The 23,236-nt window shown below is 39.3% G+C and overlaps 1 protein-coding gene across 6 annotated transcripts in view; it reads right to left on the bottom strand.

Moving 5' to 3' along the window:
* Positions 1-5,289: 5,289 nt before the first annotated feature.
* NFIA (nuclear factor I A) overlaps positions 5,290-23,236 on the bottom strand; it is a 310,278-nt gene continuing 292,331 nt past the window's right edge. For all 6 annotated transcript variants that reach the window (XM_019489142.2, XM_006277944.4, XM_014593910.3 and 3 more), the window contains one exon: positions 5,290-12,459. In XM_019489142.2, coding sequence (XP_019344687.1) covers positions 12,442-12,459 — 18 coding nt within the window. In that variant the 3' untranslated portion in view covers positions 5,290-12,441. The remainder of the gene's footprint in view (positions 12,460-23,236) is intronic.

Genomic DNA, 23,236 nt, shown 5'->3' with positions numbered 1-23,236 from the left:
AGGTGTGCGAACACCTACACCTGATTCACAAGACGAACCCAGAGATTTCAAATAGGAATCCAGAGCGTCAAAGACATTTCTGACATGCTGTGGCCTTTTTGACTTCTTTGCAACAGAAGAGCCGCGTTATCATTTTTCCACAGTGAAAAAAATGAGCAAAAGCTAAGGGTTGGCATTTTCCAAAGATTGCCTTGAGTCTAACGAGGGGTGTAAATACTGGTAGTAGATTAACTGCACATTAACTGCTGAGTACTGCTCATGTAGACAGCTGACCAGGACCAGATCAGGGTACAGGGCTGGGAAACAGCTGTGGGGCAGGGGACACTTTTCCAGCCATGTGCCCTATCTGCCAATAGGGGCACGGGGCTGGGAAACAGCTGCCCTGCAGGCAGGACAGTTCCCTCCATCCCCCTGAGCCCAGGTTTGACCCCAGCCCCCTTTGCCAGCCCAGGGCTGGCACCTGGGGAAGCCTGGAGCTCGCCCTGGCTGATGTAGGGAGGCCAGCAGGACAGGAGTAGCTCTGCACTGAACCGTTCCAGTTGGGAGCAAATTTGCTCCCGACAGGCGCACGTGTAGATGCGCTCCCAGGAAAAGTTTACTGTGCAGTGTTTTACTATGACATAAGCTGACAGTGTATTAATAGCTCAAGTAGATGCACCAGTTTGTTGTAAGCCGCTAGAGATAGGCCACAGCTTGAAGAAGTATAACCAATATTTTCAGGCCTAAGTATAGACATCTGAGAGCCTTTGTAGACACCTAGCTCACTGTAGACTGATTTTCAAAGTTGATGGCCACAAGGTACTCTCATTAATTTCTATGGGGTTGCTGGTGCTGTTGTGAAAATCAGTTTGTTACTTAACTGACTAAACATGGATTTGGGGCCCAGCCTAAATATTCCTGCTAATGTTTATGCTTATGTAGAGTGTCCATCCCGGTCTAATGACTCCATTATATCTGGCATGCAGTAGTGAGAACTGGTGACCAGTATGGGCCAATCCCATTCCCAAACTCAATCAGACACTTCCCGTTGATTCAAACATGCGACCTTATGCTGATGGTCCTTTATTCTAGAGTGAATGTTGCAATCACTACTATAAAAGCCCATGCTACCTGGAAAGAAAAAAAAAAATCTAAAAAATAAAATTTCCCATATAAATGGAGCCAACATAAATTCCACCTACTACACATGTCATGTGGTGGCCAAATGGGATTTCACCATCTTTAACTTTTTTAAAGTAAGCCTGTCCCAGGAAACTACTATGGTTCAAATGCCTGCAAAATATTAGGCTCTGTAAATCTGTATGAGGAGCTGTTATCTGTAATGTAGGAGGGAAGGTGAGATGTTGTAAAGGATATAGTACAGTCCTAAAAATATAGCCATTTTGATAACTACAGTGCAGTGTTCCTTCTGACTTACTTATCATATAGCCTCATCGGAGTGTGCCTACAGGCTTGATTTTGAGTTACGATTATATAAATCTCAGGCACAAATTTATTGCCATAATTTATCAGCTCATGTTGCTGAATGGCCAAGTAGTTAATTTTAAAATGAAGTGGTGCTATTTTCATTAATACCCTTGTGCTAACTACCTATCAAAACACTCAGAAGCAATTAATACCATGTTGCTGAAGTACTGAACCAATAAATATTTCCAGTCTTGGCTTGTCTTTGGCAGATAAAAGACATTAGGCTAACCCACTGCCTTAATAATGCTTTCTCATTCCCTTTCTTTCCATATAATCAGAAACATTTACATTTAAGGAAGAGATTAAATAGCTAGATCAGCCCGTAACATGAATTTAAAAGGCTGTTGTTTCATGACATATAAGTAATCCCTTCAGGATATCACTGTAATAACAATAAGCCTGAAAGAAGATTGAAACTTTCTGAAGATTATATATCATCAATATAAAAAGCAATTTGGCATAGTATGCATAAGAAAAAAAGCCTAGTTTCTCTCAAATGTTGAAATTCAGTATAAGTACATTGTCAACAACATTCTGCTTCAAATTTCACTAGCCGCTAACTCATTATAAATGCAACTTTATTAAAGGGGTGTTTTTTACTTTTGAATATAGGCTGTCATACTTACAGGCAGAATGGTTGTCAGACTATGCTTCTGTTGGCAAGAATAAAATCTGATGGCAGTGTGTGAAAACTTACTAAAATGGAATATGTCGTAGAGCATGCCTTTTTGTGCATCTTAAACCCAACTTGCTCGTTTCAAAACCCCGTGACTTTGAAAGGAGTCATTTTCTTTATCGAGTAAAGTGCAACCAGGCTGAGGTCGGTGAGTTTGATCTTAATGGAACAAAAAACGAAACAAAACAACTTGGACAAAATATTCCTAACTCCAGCAAAGTTCTTCACTGTTTAGTGGGTTTTTGTGTTTTCCCAGATACCTATTTAAGCCAAGATCTTTTCAATGCTGTACTGTATTGTGCTTTTTTGGAAACTCTGTGTGTTTGTGTGTGCGAGTGTCTGCGTGTACGCCTGTGTCACAGAGCAAGGAGAGAATACGAGGGCTTCTAATCCGTGCAAAGTAAAGTACATGTTTCAATGGGATACTGATCATATAAATCTTCCTGTAAACAAGTTCTATTGCTTTTCTTAGTTTCAGACAGATGTAGTATCAGAATACATTATGGAAATATCTCCTCTGTGCACAGAGATACACGAAAATTAGTTCTGGAGCCAAAGCCATGCTTGACTGTGTCCAGACCTGGCAGCTGCTTAGGAGTACTGGGCTATGACAACATTGGCTTAAACATAGAATAGCAGTATTTCATCTATCAGCTGATCCTGTGATAGCGACTGCACCGCTACATGCAACAGCAGAATGCTTCATTTTTTTTTGCTAAATAATGAATACTGCTATATGTTTTTCTCACCTAAGGTTCATATTTTCTGTCAGTCAGTGGGACCCCTATTGTAATAGGCATATTTTGTATTCTTCTACTGTGCATTTCAAATTGAGCAGAAACATATTATTATTACTCTAAGGTGTGCTTCATAGACATGAATGTAGCACTGTAGAGTAGGCAGGCCCTATTACCCCTGTTTTGAGTGTAGAGGAAATTGAGAGTCCAAAGAGATGAGATGATTTGCTCAAGATTGTGCAGAGTGGTAGATAGATCCTCAACTTCCTGTCCTGTAGGAAGGAGAACCATTGTCCCTGGCTATTTTACACACAGGCTTTTTAGTCACCGAAATGTAATACGTGCCAAAATGGAGAATAAAGGGGAGGAAGATGATAACATACAGTTTGGAGCCCCAGAGGTTAAAAAAATACAGTTTCTAAAATGGAAAGGTTTTAGACATCATAAACACCGGGGAAAAACTCAAAAAAATGTTGAGTTTAAAACTGGAAATTTTGAAATTATTTATGAAACTGCTTCTATTGTTCTGTTAGCTCTGCCCATAAACTGGGGCTTATTTTCTAGTGTCACATGCTTATCCCGGCCATGTTGGACTCCGCCCCTTTCTCCTCTTAACCATTTCTAAGACGTTCTTTCTATCCCAACATCCATGCGTTTCATTCGTTCCCTTATCCGCCACTCCAGATTCCTGCAACCTCTGCCACCAGTGTCACCACCTATCAAAGGAAAGGTGGGAAGTGGTTGACTATCAAATGCTACCACCAAAGACCAGTCACTTCCCCCTTGGGAACTTTCCTATAGCTTCCCTCTTCCACCACATTTTTTTTTGTCCTTGCTACCAAATCCTACAGAATTTTAAACTTCTTTTTCTTTCCCCTTTTGGTTTAACTTTCCGCTCTCCCTTACCAACAATGCATTTGCCGCTAATGCAGTGCTTGGGAGTTTTTTCTATGCTGCTCTTCCACCTGTGCTACTCTAAAAGGTCCTTCCTCTTTCTTCATCTATACACCTCCTGAAGACCAAGTTATCACAATTCTTATGAAATCTGCAAGTAACTACTGCAGCCTGGTTATAAAACAATATATGATTGTCTGGATACCACGCAGTAACAAATGCAGCATTGCATTGTTAAAACCTTGCATTAGTTGGACACAACCAACCAGAGAGGAAGAAAACAAAGCTAATGGACACAAATGTGCTCTATTTACCACAATGTAAACTTAAGAATAACAACACTGATGATTAGGTAAACGAGTAGGTCTTTTCTCCTTGAATTAAGTCAGTGGAGCTGCTGCAGATTTACATTGAATGTAGCTACCATTAGAATCTAGCCCCTTGTATTGAACGTGGCCACAAACGAGGATACTACAATGACCCAGCTACGCATAACAGCCAGAGCCTATTTGGACTCATTATGAATTTAAAAAAAAATGGGTGTGCGTGTATATATAAGAAAAAAATACAAGAGTTTTGTGTGTGTAGAACAAACATTTATTGGAAAACATTTATTCCCCTCAAAACAGTATAGAGTAATTCATATAATACCTGCATGTCTGTGGGGTGACTTAGAAAGGTACAATGTATTTCAGAGGTAGCTTGTATCTCCTGTTAGCATGATACCAAATACGAAAGATGCCCAGTTGCTCTAATCTAGTAATATACCCAGTGCCAACTTCTATACAGAAGTCTGTAAGAAAGTACTTGCCACTCGAAAGCAAACTGTTACTTTCTGCCAATGTTAATTTAAAAAACGGAATATCTTTTTAAGCAAACGTCATAGATGGTAAAACTTCAAAATTGTCTCTCTGTTTTGGCTCTATATCAGCCTTCTGTTTGGAGGTGTAATAAGTATAATGCAGCTCACAACGCTTAAAAAAAATAACTCTATGTAGAAACGTACTAAAAAGTAAATTCAAACACTAATGATAAGTGTGTAAGCTAGAGTTGTTGCCTAGTGACCTTTAGATGCATACTGACATCTTTAAAGGTGACCTGTATCTAAGATGCAGTCTACTGTTTTCAAATTAATGAATCTACTCTGCCCATTTCTACAAAACATGGGGTTTTTTTTAAGGCTGACTGTACCTTCATCTTGAATAATGTACCCTACAGAAGTTCACTGAAGAGTATGCTATTTATGCACAAGGACGAAGGTTTATAGACAAGACATTGACAGAACTGAGCCACTATAGCTTATGTTACACATCTACAAGTCTGTGAGATTGGGGACCAGGTATTGAACTGGAACCCACAAACCTGAAGAGCTCAGAACAAACTACAATGCATGACTGGCCCAAAGTGCTCTGTTACGCACACTGATAATGTTTCAACAGCAATGATTACCGTGGCACCATAAACGCACCAATACACTTCTGTGCACAGTACAAAGTAAATAACGACACAGCTTGGTAGCATTAGCAATTTTTTATTTTCCTTTTTTGTTGCATAGGAAATGCAGTACTTGCTTCCAGTAATTGTATTGTAATGTGAGAAGGTGGTAGCACTAATGGTTGAATACAAGAGTTAAACTAATCCACACCAGCTCAAAAAACCTGCGGAGACTTAGTTGAATAAGAATGGATGCCCACAGTGATTCTCAACCAATTACAATTTTTTTTCACAGAACACAGTAAAACTAAAATGGTAACTATGAGTCAATACAAGTATACTAGAGGCACAAGGGGCCTGACTCATAAAAACATGAAGACAACATGGTATTAACACGGGTGTCATGTGAATTTGCAGCAGATCTTGCACATGTCCACTAGAAGTGTTTTGTACCCCAAACTAAAAATTGAAATTGAGAGACTTGAGTGGACAGGTCTCGTGATGTGGAGAGGGGCTAGGTGAATGCTTAACTGCGGGAAGAAACTGAATACGGGTACAGAATGCGTATTTCCCATTCACTGCATGTTCACAGCAAAAAACGTTGTAAGCCTTTACTCCAAGGTAGCAGTCACCACTATACATTACATCCCTACAGCAGTAACATAACTAGTGGAAAAGAAAGAGGATCTACAGCTGGGGAATCTGTCTACCTACCACAGTCTAGTCTAACAACAGCCATTCACAGTCATTCCCTTTCTTCTAACAAAAAAAAATAAAAAAATTACTAGGTTGTAGAATGGGATAGAGCAGAGATTCGGTTAAACAAAACAGTTTTGTTCATATATAAGCTTAAAAATAGATTAACTAAGTGGAAAATAGTCTTCCTTAAAAAAACACTGTAGAAAGTACAAAAGTTCACATTGTATACAAGTGTCTTCCTTTTCTGTGGAGATCAGAGGTAGCACATCTAGCATATTTTGCTATAGGATGTTTTGCTATGGTACAGACTAATTTCTTCTGTAGTCAAGTAGCATTGTACGTTAATGTATAAAACCCATGTAATGGCCAGAGTACAGTATAGGATAGGTCTCTCCTATACATTCTGCTTTCCTCTTAAAACTCATCTGTATTTCAAGTGTCAGAACATGGCATTCTGTTTCCTCTCTCCTCCCCACCCTGGTTTTTTTCTCTGCTTGATTCTGCTCCTATTGCAAGGTTATGTAATCCTTGGGTTGAGGGCATAAAAGGCAGGCGGGTGCTTGTGCTCAGGGAGAAGGACTTGCTAAAACACCTTTCTGGACAGAAAGCGACCTCAAATTTGGATGAGAACTGCCCACCAAAATCCCGTGTTAATAGCAAATGGCCTTTTATGAATCGGGCCCAAAGTTTGTACAGTTCTGTTTGAAGAAAAATATTGCAACTGTGCATGAAACTAAACAACCACATGAGGTTTTCTTTTTTTTTTCTTTTTTTTTTTTTTTTTTAAGGGTTTTTCTTTTTATATGAGGAGGTCTGGTGTGAAGAAGGGTCAAGCACGGGTACCTGGTTAAACGCTGCCCATTAAGAAATCTCTTGCAACACGAGCTCAATGTCACTTATGGGCGTTAGACTTGTCCCTTCAATTTATGCATACGTTCTTCATAGAAAGCTCTTGGAATTCTTATGGTAGCTTTCAAGACAAAAATGTTACCAGGCACGGATTTCTGGTCTCAAACACCATGTCCTGCCTTCCAGGAAAAAAGAAAAAAAAAAGGAAGAAAAAAGAAAAAAAAAAGAAAAAAACCCAAACACAAGTAATACTGAATTTAAGTAAATGTATACCTCCAAAATACTGAAAACTCCCCAAATCAAGAAAAGACAGAATTTGCGTTCTCAGTGAAATATCTTTAAACCTATCTGACAAGAACCAAGTCAGAAAAAAAGACTAACATAACTTTGAGTAATATTCATACAGCTCACTAAGCATTATGGAATAGCATGCATTAATATTGTACGGTTATTTTACATCACCTATATCAGAAGGTTCTGACAGACAGCGAAGGCTACCGGTGTAGAAAAATCTTACTTCAGAAGAGCAATATAATACAGATTTCACAGGCACTACATTTTAATATATCAGGTATTATGCTGGTTTTCTTATAATTCTTTCTGTCCTAAAGCTGGCATTATAACAATGACCAAAAAGGCAAGGATTGAAGTAAACGGAAAGTAGATACCAAAGTTGATATATTTTTTTTCAGATAGATTAGTGCATAGTTCTCATGCAGATAAACACTGCTATGCATTTACATTGTTGGAAAGCAGAGTGAATTGAGCCCAAGTTGTCACATTTTTGTAAATCATTTTGCCAGCCTGTAATAGCACCATGTAATGGATTTGCATTAAACATTAAATTGATTTCAGAATTGGTGACACAGTATTCACTACAGTTAAGTGCTATGGAATAGCTTCAATGTTACCTGCTATATATCAAAGCAATTTTCATCCCACTGCTTTTTTATTGGAAAAAATAAAAGGAAAATGTACTCGATACTAATTAGACTATTGCACAGCCTTGGACTTGATGATGGCATAGCCGGGTTTACTGTCAAACAGTAATACATGCATTGACTTCAAGACAAAATTGGCATTGTAAGCTTGATTTAATGAAAATCCTGCCTAGCAGGCAGGCAGTGTTCACTTCATGAGACCTTCCTCCAAGAGACCTCATGAGGTTTATTTACATTTTTTTAGGTGCCATTGAAGCTCTCCTTACATTATCATGCCGGTTATAGTTTTACTTTTGTTCGATGGAGGCCTTCTACAGAAAAAAAAAGAAAGAAAGATATTTCCAGAGACACAATGCAAAGTACAATATTAACTGACATTCTTAAAAAAAAAAAGAAAAAAAAAAAGAAAAAAAAAAGATCACCACAAGGGGAAAAAAAATCTGTTTTAGGCTATGTATCTGGTTTTTTTGTATTTTTTGTACAGTTAATTTTATAACACTGTTACTACAAAGCTGCAAAATATACGGAACAAAAAGAAACAGTGAAAGAAAATAAAACGTTAGAGGGATTTTGCATATTCCTGTGGGCCGACTGAATAATGTGGAGTTGCGGAAAGTTTGCGTTTCCTTTACCCTTCAATTTTAAGGTGGGGGAGGGAGAAATAACCAAGAGACAAAGTGTACCATGGCTGCCTAACTTTAGTCTGTAAGTTTTATTCTAAAGGAAGAGGAATAAATAATGACCTTACTGGGGTGCACGGCATGACAAAAGCGAGTTTGAAAAGGGGAAAAGACAGCAATTAACTGGTAGAGTCAATTTGTGATAAGCACTTTTTAAATCTTTGAAGTCGGGTGGGTGAGTGAATACAGGTCAGTGTTTGTGCGTCTGACAAAAATTGTTCCAGAAACAGATTTTGGGGGTGTGGGGAGGGAGGAGCAGGGAAGGGGACTTGTTCAAGTGATTCTTTTAAAAAAATTAATCAAACAATTTGAAGAAGAAGGGAACACAATGCAATTCTGACTCAAGGACTAAGATTGTTCGCCTGAATCCTGCCTGTTCTCTTTATTGTAGACTGCACACCCCAAGCAGCTGTCTTGCTCAGATCTCCATTCTTTTGCTTTACTTTGAGGAATAAAACACTGTTTTGTTCTCAATACCTGAACAGAACCAAACTGCTGTGTTTTCTGCATGATAATAAGGTGAACAAAAATTTAATTTAGTGTGTTTAATACTTTACAACCACTGTTGGTTAACACCCTTGACCGCCTACCTAATGTTTTAAAGCCTTTAAAACATTTTTTTTTCTGCAATTCTGCTCAGAATTCCCTAACTTTAGCGTCATCAAACTTAATACGACAAAATACCTTCAAAAAATACAGCATACCTGTAATGTCCATTTACAATGGTTCTTCAGTAGCCTATACTTCTCAAGCATAGGAATATGCTATACCATTGAGAGAAGAAAAATAACTGTATTTAAATACATACAAAAAGGAAACAGGAAAGTTTTTAACTTAAATCCAGTTCCCAAAGGAAAAAAAAAGCAATTCTATGAACGCTGCCTTTATAACGAACAATCAGAAATTCACCTAAGCTAATTTGACAGAAATTTTTCCTCATTTAAACAACATTACAAAAGTCCTGCATTATAAAATAGGGTAGAATAAATCAGTGTAATCAATAAAACTATACAACATACAAATTACATATCTTCTGAGTGGGCAGTTTAATTCTCTCTCTTTGCAGCCATGACTACAACATGCTCACTAAAAACAACTAACTGCCCAAACTATTGCTTAGTTTGTTTTGTTTAAAAAAGGGTGCAATTTTATTGTATATACAACCAATTTACTGGTAATACCTTGGCTTATAGCAAGGTTCTGACAAAATGTTTGTCTAGGCTTTTTTCCCTTCACTGTGAAGCACTGAAAGCTGCTATTTTTTTTTAGTGCACATATGTCTTAATAAAGTAATGCCCAGCTAAGTGCTATAGGGAAGGCAAAGGATGCTGGCTAGAGGATGTGATACCATATACTAACAATCACACAATACAATAGAGCAAAATGACTACTCAACCACTTATCAGACACATATGAAAATCCAAAACATTTTATTTTTTCCTTAAATAGAGAATAACCAGTAAACAATTTTCAGAACTTGGAAGTTTAAAAACGTGCATATAAAAATGGGCATTATATACTTTTATTGAATGTGGATTGATTGCAGTCTGCTAATAAAAATGGGTGTGGGATCTGAAGAAAAAGGAAGGTTTTTTTTTTTTTTTAAGGCTTGCTTGTGAAAGGAACAGTTGTAAAACAAAAATTGCTTGAAGCAGGGTTCAGCTTAGTGCTTCACAGTTTGACTGCTTCTCTAAGAAGAGCCCTTCCCGCATGTGCATTCAAAATCACAAAAGTACAAAGACAAACACCTAAAACACACTGCGTCAAGTGCAGCACCAACTTTGGTCAAATAAAAAAAAAAATCAAAAGAAAAATTAATAATTGCTAAGCTCGTCTACATGATATAAGCAGGTATTGCATATTTTCATATATCTGGGAAAAACAAAACAAAAGGAAGACTCCAAATAAAATGTAAAATGCAGCAACATCCAAAAATACTGATAATCTAGCATCTACAGATCTCAGAATAGCACTGCCACTGACCGTACAGGACAATAAACACTACTCATATCTGCGGAACAACTAACATTCTATTTAATTCTAGATGTTGGAACTGACGATGGCTGACATAAAAGTCACATTTACAAAAAGTGTCTCCGAATGCTTGACTAGGGAAAAACCCCCTTCAATATAGGAACATGTGCAACAATTCCACAAATAATCGCTATCCAGGGCAAGGCACATTGATATGGAATTTTTTTTTTTGTTTCGTGCAAATTAAGAAAAAAAAAAATTGTTTCAGGGAAAAGATGAGGAGCAAAGTGTCTTCCCAAGAATTTCAGTTACTTGATTGTATAGGACAGTAGTAGAGACCCTTCTGAAGGGCTGAACAAACATAGTTTAAAGGCAAGTGCCTGGAATAGGGATTACAATATTGTGTCTTAATGCACTCTACTTTACCCTACATTAACTATATAAAAATTAGTTACTAACACTAGAACATGCAGAGACTTTCTCTGATTAGCTGAACTTGCCAACCAGAACGTATATATATGTATAGTATAGGAAACCTTCTTAAAGTTGCATGTGAAGCAAAGGGGCGCTCCGCTGTCTGATAGAAAAAAATCACTTGCACTCTTTTTTTCTTTTTTTTTTTCTTTTTTTCTTTTTTTTTTGTACATAAGATACAGGACGTACGGGGTCCAAACTTTTTTGTTTTTTTTCAGCAAGTGCCCTTGCTTTGAACTGGCATAAGTTGTAGTATCAGCATTCATTCAGTATTGTTTTCTCTGTAGTCCAGAAAATGTACCAGTTCAGGGACACAAAGGTGTTTTAATTTCTGGACTGCTCTCTATTAATCCCAAGGTGTTTGAGAACTGATAAACCCTATATTGCCGGAAACACGTAAAATTTGTCAGAATTGGCATAATTCATTATAGTGACTTTTAGCTTATAAAATTAACAGATATTATGATTTAATTTTAGTTATGTGCTTTGATAACAGAAAATGATTAATTAGCATTTAATGTAGTTAACATATTGTGGTAAAAGCACCATTAGATTTGTATTTTTTTAACTTTTCCTTCAGTTTTAAAGGGATACAAGTTCAACAATAAAAAACATAAAAAGCAAAAATAGCTCCCCTTTTTCTTGCAAGGCTGTTTTTTACCCCAATAATTTAGAGTCCTGGGGTGGAAGGACTTGGAAAACAAAAATAGAATTTTCAACAATCTCTATCTTACAAAGATATTTAGCTATCCAATGAAATTGCACTTTACTCAATTCAAAATTCGATTGTTTTGATTGATTCCTGTCAGTTTCTGTCAAAACAGACCAACTTCCCCATTTCTGTGTGAATTTTTGTGTAATTGTTGAAAATTGTTGAAAAATGTTTTTTTTTTAATGTAAGTGCAGCATTTCAAACTTTTTTCTTTTTCTTTTAGTGTATAGTAGTAGTTTGATGTTTTAAATCACTCTGCAATCAAGTGGAAAAAAACCTGTTGAAAATGTTCGTATGATTTTTGTTATGTATCTAAGTGCTGACTGTAAAAAAACAAACAAACAAAAAAAACCCAAACCTGCAAATTTTTTCCCGATATGTTACAGAAAAACATGCTCTATGTCTGTCCTGTAAGTTATATATTGCAGAATTCAGCTACTACAAAAGTTATAGTTTAAGTGTGTTTCATGATTTCTCAAGAAGTCTCACACCTGCATGGGAAAAAAATTGATGAAAATACTGTAAAACAGTTAGGCTCCATATGGAAAGTGTGTTACAACAGCGAGTCGGTAAGCAGCAGCAGAGGCTAGTACTACCCAGTGTCACCAAATGCTTACACTACCAATGAAACACTTCAAAAATTATGAAGCCCAACCATTTCCAGCACCATATGAGAAATTACAACAGTCCCTAAGGTGTCTAAAAAAATCTCAAAAAAGTTATGGCCTTTGCTATTCAACCATAACGTTTGCCATTTCCATGTACTAGTTGTTTGCTGTTGATATCTGTTTGTCTCCCCTTCCATTGACGTGAAGTAACTGCGCTGTGTTGCTGCTGCTTCCATGTTACAGAGTTGGGAAGGGGTCAGGTGGTCTGTCCGGTGGGTGGTGGGAAGCTGCGACTTTTATCCCAGGTACCAGGACTGCAAAACAAAGAGAAGAGCTTATTATAAACGAGTGATATTTTGGAACGGGCTGTAAACGTTGCTGCGATCCTCGTTTTCAAAGCGGAGGGGAAGTTTCAGGGGCTGATGAACTGAGCTAGCTGCAAATAATACCACTAAAATCATTTTTTTTTTCACTAACAACCTCAGGTCATTATTGAGATCAACATAATTGTGCTGCTGTGTTACAACTTATCTATCGTTTCAATGGAGATAGAGCGCGTTCACTTTTATCATCTGCCTCTAACATTCCCCCTCAGTGAATCACACATGGGTTTCCATGCATTTATCACCATGCAATTGGGGTTTTCTTGGGGATTTAAACAAGTGCCAGTGTAAGCATCTGTTGCTTTATAGCACTCTGCTTCAACCGTCTCACTAGAATAGACATGTGAAAATTCAGTAACATGGGTGGTTTCCTAGGAGAAATGTAGACTGCTAAAAGGAACAAGGATAAAGCAAAAATAAGGGGAACGAGATCAGTGAAAAAGCTGTCCTAGGTCTATGGACATGCTTGACTTTAATAGCAAAAAGGGACTTGGTGCAAAAGCCCTTCTTTGAAAAAACTTAGTGGAGCTGATTTTAGACCTTCAAAGGAGTATAATATAATGCAAATGACGTGACCCAGAACCCAAGACAGAGAAAGCAATCTTTTTTCACCACAGGACCAGAATAAACCAGCATGGGAATCTTATTTGCGCTGGTGTAAATCAGGAGGACTTCCTCTCAGAACAATACGCACATCTATTTATACGGGAGGAAAACTGACGTCTGATCAGAATCAGGCCCAATCAAGCTAACGAGGCTCTAAAAGAAAATAGGTGAGGTCAGTGTCAGGCCTGTGGCTAATAAACCGAACGTGGATGCCACTGGGCTCCGACATGTTGCTCTCTTGGAAATAAACCAACAAGCAGTGTTGATAGCTTCAGGTGAAACAGCATAATGAGAAAGCTTCGGGTAATAAAGATTTGGTGCTGAAACCCCATTTTTTAGATTAACTCTTGCTGTATATTAGGTGCCTTTTTGCATGGAGATATCCTCAGTTACAAGTTTTTTCTAACTTTTTCCTCCATTCTTTTTCAACATCTTCTATGATTTGTAGTCTATCGATGAAAATATCATTTATTAATATTTATAAAGGACTCTAAGGCAAGCTCCATGACTAGACTTCAAGATGAAATGATCCTCCTATAGAGGCCAGCTCTATAGAAGGCAAACAGCACAGTATGAGAACAATATGTTGTCCAGTTTCCAATTTATTACGTTCACTTCATTACTCTTACTTCCTCCACCTTTTTGAGCACAAACCCTCTACTCCCATATCTGTTTCCTTTACTGCATGCATATTTCAGGTTCAAACTCAAACTGGCTGTAATTAAATGAAATAACGTTCATATGCAAAGATTATCAACAGAGAAAGTTCTTCCAGGGTTTGGGAAGCGTTGCCAACTCCTGCGCTCCTCATCGGTGAACAGTTCCCCGGTTTTGACAGCGTTACTCAAAAAGGGAAGGGAAGTAGGATTTTTGTGTCTAACACCATTCTTCTCACCCCAAGTTTCAAGTTGCTCCGAATATCCGGTGTACATTTTACTATTGAAATAGGAATGCGGGTAGCCTTCATGATGAGCAACGTTAGCCAGAATGAGAGTCTGTCGCTGGAAGCAAAAGAGTTAAAATTCAGACTTGGTTATTCAAGTGCATATTCTGGAGGTCCAAGTAGCTAACAGGAGGGCTTGCCTGAGCACATGAATAAGCACCTAAATGATAGCTGTCTAAGATTTTCTGGTCCTGCAAGTATCCTTTGATCTCAAAAGCAGGTTTCTTAGAAATGCACTGCTGTGCTCTCAGATGTGTTATTGTTAACCACTTGCTTTACAGAACTCAAGATAGCAAATGACTCTGGCAAATATATATCAGCACCTTCCACTAATTAAAAAGATAATAATCGTGCAATACATCTAGGCCTCTGCTAAACTGGCATCGCTATCGGACCACTCTTGGCCTGGACAGCTCATATTTTCAGAGATCCGCTCAGATTAGTGGGTCTGGAGTTTTAATTTGTGAAGTGGAAGGAAACAGGCTGGAGGCTCCTAATCTCCCTTCAGTGCAGTTGAGTGCAGTATTTCTTTTAATGATGCAAAATGCACATTTTGGGCAGCAGGGGGTGCACTTTTCCACACCACGTTGCTCCCTGCTACTCACTGCATTACTAAAAAATTCTGCAGTGCTTCTCCACTCTTCTTAAAAAGCAAAAAGTTTCTTCACACATCTTACTATTCAGTGTGTGCCTTGCAGACAAGGTTACCCCAGAGCAGCTCTGTAATCCTTCACTTGAAATAGGCTTTATTGATTGCTCTGGTCTATTGTTCCCTTTTCAAGTCCCCCAAGTTCAAGTTCATCCTGGTGTTACATCATGTCTGGTTGCTAGGAGCAACCAGACAGACCCAGACGTGACTATCATTAGCAAGAAACACTCTGCTCTCCTCCCACCAACCTTCCAGTGGTTCTGACGTAGCAGGCCCACTGCAAACACATTGAAGTATTTATTCTGCCTAATTTATGACCTACACAGCAAGAGAGACCCCCACTCCAAAAACCAACACTGTTGTATATTTAATTAATCTGTCTTTCTCTGGCACTTGGGAAAGTTAGACAAAGGTCTAATTATTGTGTTGCACTCCTCACACTTTCCTTTTTGGGGTGCCTATTTGCATGGGAAAAGGGACTGCAAGGCTGGGTCCGAGCCCCCTCTCCCACTCCAAAACACCTTTTTTTTCCCTCCCCTGCCCTATTGACATTTCATGAAATACTTTAGCTGCTTAAGGGAATTAGAAAAAAAAAAAATCTGATGTGAATGTAACTCCTTCTGAGTTGGTATTCAGCAACACAAATCAACTCATGACATGTTTAAATTTAAATGCTAACCACACACTCTGAGAGTTACTTTAAAGGTTAGTTTTTAATCAATAGAAGTTGCTGACTCCAGAGTTTTTAGCTGCGCAGTGCAGCTCTTGTGCCTTTGTCTAGCGTTAGGCTTTCAAACTTTTTTTTTTCTTGAGATGATTTTAGCAATGATTTGCAGACACAGAGTGCTATTGTGCTCTTGACTAGCAACATGTCAATAAAGGAGTAGAGTTACCATGCACGAGGGTGTCAATACCACTCCTGCAGACACAGTTCAGTCTTAATACCAATGAAAAAACTTAACCCCTTCAGTAATGAACCAAAATATCTTGCGCGTGTTTTAAAAGTGCCTTGGACGTCCAAATTCACCTCACTTGAAACGCTGCTTTTGAGAATACCCGACAGACACAACTGCATGGCCCGCGCAATTTTTGCAACTCAACTTTGATGACATATTTTATATGCTGAGGCAGCACATAACGAGATTGAAACAGCGCCCTTACTCCTCGTATCCCAGCCCTGCTCTCAGGATACCACTGTTTTCTAGAATGTCTTACACTCGAAGCCCACGTACAGATGGATCCTAGGCTCCTACTAATTATTTTAATATAAAAATCCCTTCTCCCATGAGCCTTGTATGTGTCTAAATCTTCCCAGATTATGTCTGAAGAGTTCTATTGTCCCTTTGATGCACCTGCAAAACTTCCACTGCAAGGGGAAAGCAGACCTCAAAGTCGAAAATAAAAAGGCGTATGAAGTACATAACAGGACATGCAGCTTTGATAGCTGTGATCTGCTGGGTTCCTTGCACAATTAAGTGGATTAGTGAAACAAAGAAACCCAACTCTATATTTGTGGAATGTGTGCTGCTGTCAACCTATGGTTCCTCAACTGCATTTCAGCTTTACTCTGCTTTCTGGCTACCTCACGCTCTTTTCATCCTTTCATGTCCTGTTTCTTAATTCTCCGTCTTCATTTAAATTGCATCGGTTATCGCAACGCAATGCAGGGTGGAGTTATCTTTCTGCATTTTGCCCCCAAAAGCACACATTTAGCTTTGATCTATATTGACTTAAAAAACTTACTGCAGTGACGAGGTCAGAGCTAAATGAATCCACTGGACTGCAAGGTCCTAGCTACGTAAAACGACTGCTACATAGTCATCCGTGTGACTACAATTCTGTATTGTCCTACAGAGCATCTCGCTGTCCTTTTCCAGGGCTCAAGGTGAAACATCAAAAAGAATTCTGCAGTCCGGTACAAGATCTTAGCTTTCCTTTCTCCAGTCAAATGAAGAAGTAATCTCATCAGGTTGAAAAGTGCTGACTAAGGATTTAATAAAGTGCCTGCAGATGTGTGTCATCTCTAAGGTATTCAACTCATGTAATGCAAAACAGTTCCACACCGAATGTGCTTATAAAATTCCATTTAACCATTGCAGAGCTATTTTACTGTTCTCGAAGGAGTATTATCACACTTTTTTTTCTAATTTACAGCACCATGAAAGTTGAAGCTCTACACTGCCAGGATCCTCAAATCCTCACAGTAGTAAGGTTTTATGAACCATAAACAATATCTACTTGACTGAATCCTAAACAGGAAGTCTGAAATGGCAATTACGTTTCTTTGATAGTGCAAGTCTATTTGTTTCTTCTGCTATTCTGAAGACGGCACACACGCATACAAAAAAATTCTGAAGCAACTTTTGACAACTACGTTCTTTGTCTCGGGAAGACGACTAGGAAATACGCTGCAGTTTCGGATATTAAAGGGAGAAAAGCAGAAAGCACGTAACCAAGATCTGCCTGGGTCACGAAGACAGAAGCAGGCCCATTGTTTATTAAAACTGTCTTTAAAACAGCCTTCCTGTGTGATCTAATTTATCTCTGGCTCGCCTGTGCAGGTTAACACAAAAAATAACACACAAAAACTTGTTCGAGGTTCTTCTACCCCTATGCCTCCTGCAACAACGGGACTTTTGACTCAGCACAAGAAGTGGAGGTGGTAAAGCAGTTAGGATCTGTTTTTCAAATTAAAAAGTTAAACAAAAGTCCTTAAGGGCAAAGTTTAACGCTGCGGAAGGAGGTTGTTAACGTAGAATCCAGAACTGGGTGTGACCGCTGGATTCCTTCTTTAGGCGACGCGGGTTATTTAAGGACATTCAAACATTCGAGAACTCTGACAAACTTCACACAGGAGGTTTTTCATTGTGTAATCCACTCAAGTCTCAAGCTGTGTCTGCGCTAGACATTTTCTTAAAAGTTCCCATTGGTGCAGCCCAGCTGGTAACCACAACAGTTGTCGTGTTAGTGTAGGCAGGGAGCGTTGGAAGTGATCGGGATTTTACCCAGTGTGGTGTCTATGCTAGTAAGTATTCCTCCTGTTGTTCATAGGCCTGGACTGGTGGGAATTTGAGGGGGAAAAATAAAAAGGCCTAACATTGATACAGCCTAAATAAAACAGGCGGCTTTTTAACTTGTCTGCAAATGGAGAAGCTGTTTGGGCAGCAGAACTCAATCTTAGCCACAAATGTCAAACAGCTGTGAAAATTCATCACAGTGCATCAGTTTGTGCAACTTTTTGGCAACGAATTTAGTGTGACATTTTAGTTAACTCCAGAACTTCAAGACAACCAAAGCAAAACAGAAAAAAAATTGAAAAATTAAAACCACCTCCAGTAGGTGACACGGAGTAAAATGTAAATTTGTTTCCAAGATGACATGAAAAAATATATATCGTTATGTAACGAGCTGGGTGCTTGCACCGAACTTTGTAGAACTGGCACATAACAATGAGGGCCAGGATGAGACCTTTGAGGGACTCTCAAATGGACGGATGGTGGGAATAGGCGAGCAACATGTAGCCTTTGGTGGAAGTAGGTGCAGTTCCACTGGATCTGCACTTACTTTACACCAAGTCTGGATGTGTCCTCCTGGCCCACTGGTTTCAATACAGTTTTAGCAGGCCTGGATTTGACCTTTTCATAGTTTCATAGTAGCTAGGGTCAGGAGGGACCTGAACAGATCATCTAGCCTGACCCCCTGCCACAGGCAGGAATGAATGCTGGGTTCACAAGACCCCAGACAGGTGATTGTCCAACCTCCTCTTGAATTTGCCCAAGGTAGGGGCGAGGCAAAGCAAAAGGTACGTATTAAAGACAAGGTCATCTTTGTGACTCTGGAAGTTATTTTCTTAGTGCTGGGATAAATTATTTAGTGGCTGCATTTTTCAAGACAAAATACCATAAGGGACAGGAACAGTGCATTGGTCATCCCCGAAAGGGAAATAAAATGGAGCGTGAATCTTCTGGTTGTCCAAGGTCTCAGTATAGGATAGTCATATCCCCCACCATGAACATGCTTACAATGTCTTAAGAAAGATAAAAACCCTCTCTGGAGGGACACAACTCTCCAGGCGAGGTATACAGTAGCTCTATTTCCAACAGCTTTTGTGAGAATGCCAATTGTGGCAAACTGCATTGAATTATGTGCAATAATTTTGTAATATGGACTTCTGCCTGCTGACTACTAAAATGCCTAGTAGTCCAAACCACTACTCCCTGGGGTCTAACAAACTTATTACAGTTAAGGTTTCTGCTTAGGTTCCAAATTCAGATTGGGAAGAGCTAGTGTTTTTACCCACTATGTCACCCCAGCCCCTCTAGCACCTTCTAAAAACACACTAATACAGTAACTTGCTGTTGTTCCAGACATCTAAATATTTCAGCAAATGTCCCAGCTGGCCCCAGATGTTTCTGAAACGTAAAGCAATGTTCTGAGGTTCAGACCCCCTGCCTTCCGAACCTGTAGAAGAGTGGATTAAGGGTTGACTGAACTGTGACATATTCACATTTAAGTCTGAATATAATATAGTAAAGATTTATCAATGGCAAATGTTTGAAATGCAATCCAGCAAAGCAGAGCAGGTTAGCACTTTGAATATGATGTATAAATTATGTATAGGAACTTAAGATCTAAATTAGATCTATGAGAAAAAAAACAAAAAAAACAACGTTCCTCTTTCCCCAACTGTAAAGAAAGTCTTCTAACAACGAAGTCCTTTTTATTTTCTTTCGGAGGCGAGAGCTTCATTTTATTTTGCTAGCATTTTGTGAAAATAAGAAATATGTAATTTTTTTCCTAGCTTCTAAAAAGTTAAGCGAGCAAATTTTCTTTTATTTATGACAGAGTTAAACTTCGGAAAACGCAAAAGTAAATCTTCTAAACTTCACGTTGAACGCTGAAGGCTGGCCGCAGCCATGCTAAACCCCAACACCCTTGCTGTTAAAAAAAAAGAGTAGTTGAGCAAACAAGTGAAAGGGAGAGAAAGAGAGAGAGAGAGACAGAGAAACAATCCCATTTTGGTTTTTGTTAGAGGACGGCATACTACATAGATCAGAGACTTTTCAAAAAATAAAAACCCCCACTGTACACAAAGCACAGGAAAATGTGAGGAAAAAAGGAAAAAACTAAAAGCAGCTTAGAATGTGTTAACTCTGCCATTCTGTCAGCTTAAAGAGCATTTTATGCTTGATCAACAGCTCTCTTTTATTATGCTTTTCTTTCATTCATTCAAGACATCAAAGAACTGAACCACCAGTGTACCTGATCTACTAGAAGAACTTGTAAGGGTGTTCTAAAGAAACGGGGGTATTGGGAGCCAGACACCCCTGCGGACCAGGCAGTTCAAAGAGAATATTTCAACAATGATTACATTTTGTAAATCTTTTTACGAAAGACAGCTTATTTCCTGCTTTTTCATGAAAAATAGATTCTATCCATTAAAGTGAGCCCGCAGTATGAAAGTTACTTGAGATCTGAGGTACAGCAAGGGGATTAAGTGGAAGGCGAGATGAAATCTTTCAGAGACTTCCACTGCGTGCTCTGATATTTGTTGCTACCATAAGGTCTCTGACTGGAATACAAACATTTCTGTACTTGCAGACTTGCTGGTTATAGCGCAGGGAAGGGGGTTGTTTAAAAAAAAAATTTTTTTAAATCAGAACAAAACCAAAAAAAAAAAAACTTTAGACACATTAAAAAAAATGTTGATATATTACAAAAATGACAAGCTAAAGTAACCTGAAATCTATCAACCATCCTAATCTGAATTACAGCACACAAACCCAAGGCCAGATGTTTACTTTTTAAAACCCATGGTGGTTTCCGCATTGATAAACTATATAACCTCAGAGACGCAGAATGGGGCCTCTGGCTATGCCAGACTGCGCTGCCCGATCCCATCTCACCCGCTCCCAACAAGGATACTTTAGCAAACCCTGAAATACTATCTTGTGCCAAAACAGTCTTCGTTTGAAATAGTTCCTGCATTATTCCCAAAAAGGGGCATTTTTTTTCATTTCTCCATTCAAACTTTAAGACTCAGTTCAAAATTGTTTGGCTCTACTTAGAGATGACCAAAGCCCAACCTGCCAGCCGAATATAGCCAGTGAGGTTGTATGAAGTGCCCTGTAGCTGCCCTCATCTTTAATATAACGAGGTCCATGGAGACTTATAGTCCAAGTAAGCAACCCTCTGTCTGAGCTGAACACTATTATGGCATGCTGGGACATGTAGTTGGTTGTTGACTGCACCTCTGTTTTGAACATGGGAAGAATCATGTTCCCAACGAATTACTCAGCTATTTCAAATATTACATCTTTTGCAAAAGAATCAAGAGCATTTATATTATCAAAGAAGTGAACACATTACTTAAGCAAAAGGATGTTAGATTAAAATGTAAATGTATTGGAAACCCCTTTTAGATGCCACAATCCTTACTATTTCTCTTCTAAATTGCCCTTGACTTCATCCAATTAAAGACACAGTTAAGGTTCACCAAAGAATAGCAGCTTAATATTTTTAAGTGTCATGCCCATTTCTTTTCCCTTTTGCTATAATACAATAACAAAATGCAGCTCTATCTATGCCCACAGATAACTCACAAATGTTACATACTGCAATGGCAAACCACAATGCAATGTGATGTTCCAGTGCTCGTACAGGAACAAATGCTACTTTTAAAGCCACTGTCAGCTAATCAGCTCCTAAATCAAAATGTCTTTGTTTTGGTTACTTAAAATAATTTACTACATGCCCTCGTCCACATTATACGGGGTGGTGGGAGGGGCTTTAGTTTTTTCTTCTAATCTGAAGGAGCAGGAACATCTTTCCAGGTAGCCGTGTCCTCTGCGCAAAATTAAATATGCAAGAAGCTTGAAATATAAAACTCCCTTTCTTTTTGCTCCTACTTCTTAGCTCTGGTACTGTACTACCAGCAACATGGCTTCCAGTTGTGCAGAGCAATACTTTCTGGCCAGTTTTACACGGACACGTTTGCAAGTTCAAGTTCAGGTTTAAACTAAATAAAACGCTCCTCGGGAGTCTATAGCCAGCCCTCATTTACATGTGATCTCTCTGAACTTCTCCTGCCTTCGCCTGCTCTGTTTCCAGGGCTCGCCGAAAGAATGTTTTACAGTTAGAGCCTGCAGTGCTTTCTCAGGCATTTTAGACCCAGAAGCCCAAGTTTCAAGCTGCAGTATTAAAAGTTTCCACAGAACTACTGCAGAGAGAGGGAGGGAGGGAGGGAGGGAGGGAAAGAAGGAGAACAATATCTTCTTAATTATCTCTATATAGCTCTACAGTTAAAGTATTACTTTTTAAAGGGAAATAATTTATTCTAGAGGCACAGTGTTATAACAACCAGCACGTCCTTTCACCAGCGTGTGACCTGCTCTATTCTTCATTGTGCTCCCTGCTCTTGTTGCATTTGCAAAACTCTGTTGCTGAGCCCCTATACTGTACTTAACAGTTTTATTCAATTTAAGCCAGATCTGACAGTCCTGAGGAAAGTAAAACTCATTGAAGTCTCAGGAGTTTTGTCTGCACTGGGCATACAGCAAAAATGCCTCAAAATACATGATTTGCCTAACTACTTTACTCTTATTGCTTTAGACAATTAGAGAAAAATACTAAGGAGAAGAAAAAACAAACCCCAAATAGGGCCTCTCAAGTTATATTTGCAGCTAGGCAGCTTGGACACAGGCGCACAGACACAGACATGCATACGCGCACCATGGGTTTGCCTCTGGGACTCGCTCTTCAGTTCTGTGCCAACTGGGAGCAATAATGAAGAATGAGATACATTACTGGGCTAGGAGAAATGTTCAGGGGCTGGGGGGCAGTCGGGAGGGATGGGGCTTTGGGGGAGGGGACGCACCAACTTGCTGATTGCCTGCAAGCTGCTGCAAAGACGCCACTTTTTTGGTCTGAGTGGTTCTGAGCAGAAGGGCAGTTACTAGCCAGATTTTGGAAACACGGCGAGTGTCCGTTAGAAGATCATTTCCAAGAGCCCAAGGTCTGTATGTGGAGAAAAAACAGAATATGAAACTTAAACTGGGCAGCAGGGGGTATACTCGGGATCCCTATGGAAGAGGCACACCATTTGCAAATCCTGGAAATCTTGTTGAGGCCACTTTCTCCCCGGTACTGAATGTGCGAGGGTTCACAGGGTAACCAGAGAGGAAAGCCTATTTTTCATTACTGAAATAGCACCCCAAGGTCCCGAGCAGTAGTGGGTCCAGGAAAGGGGCAAGGGGGATGCAGCCTCCACCTCTTTGGCTGTCATGCATGCACAATGAGCGTTGAGCAGAGTTGCTGGTCAGGGCGGGCTCGGACTGGAGCTCCCGCCTTCATGCAGCTCCGCAGCCTAGGGGATGAGCGCTGCTGCCGTTGACCCTGCCTTTCCCTCCTCGCTCCAGGGGACTCAGCAGCGGGGAAAAGGAAGGGCTGCGTGATGCAGATGGCACCCCCTTCCCTGGTCTCTGGGGCCAAGTGAAAGAAGGGGCTCAAAC

Source organism: Alligator mississippiensis, chromosome 5, assembly GCF_030867095.1.
Source record: "Alligator mississippiensis isolate rAllMis1 chromosome 5, rAllMis1, whole genome shotgun sequence".
Classification (NCBI taxonomy): Eukaryota; Metazoa; Chordata; order Crocodylia; family Alligatoridae; genus Alligator; species Alligator mississippiensis.
This window is presented reverse-complemented; position numbering and strand designations above follow the sequence as displayed.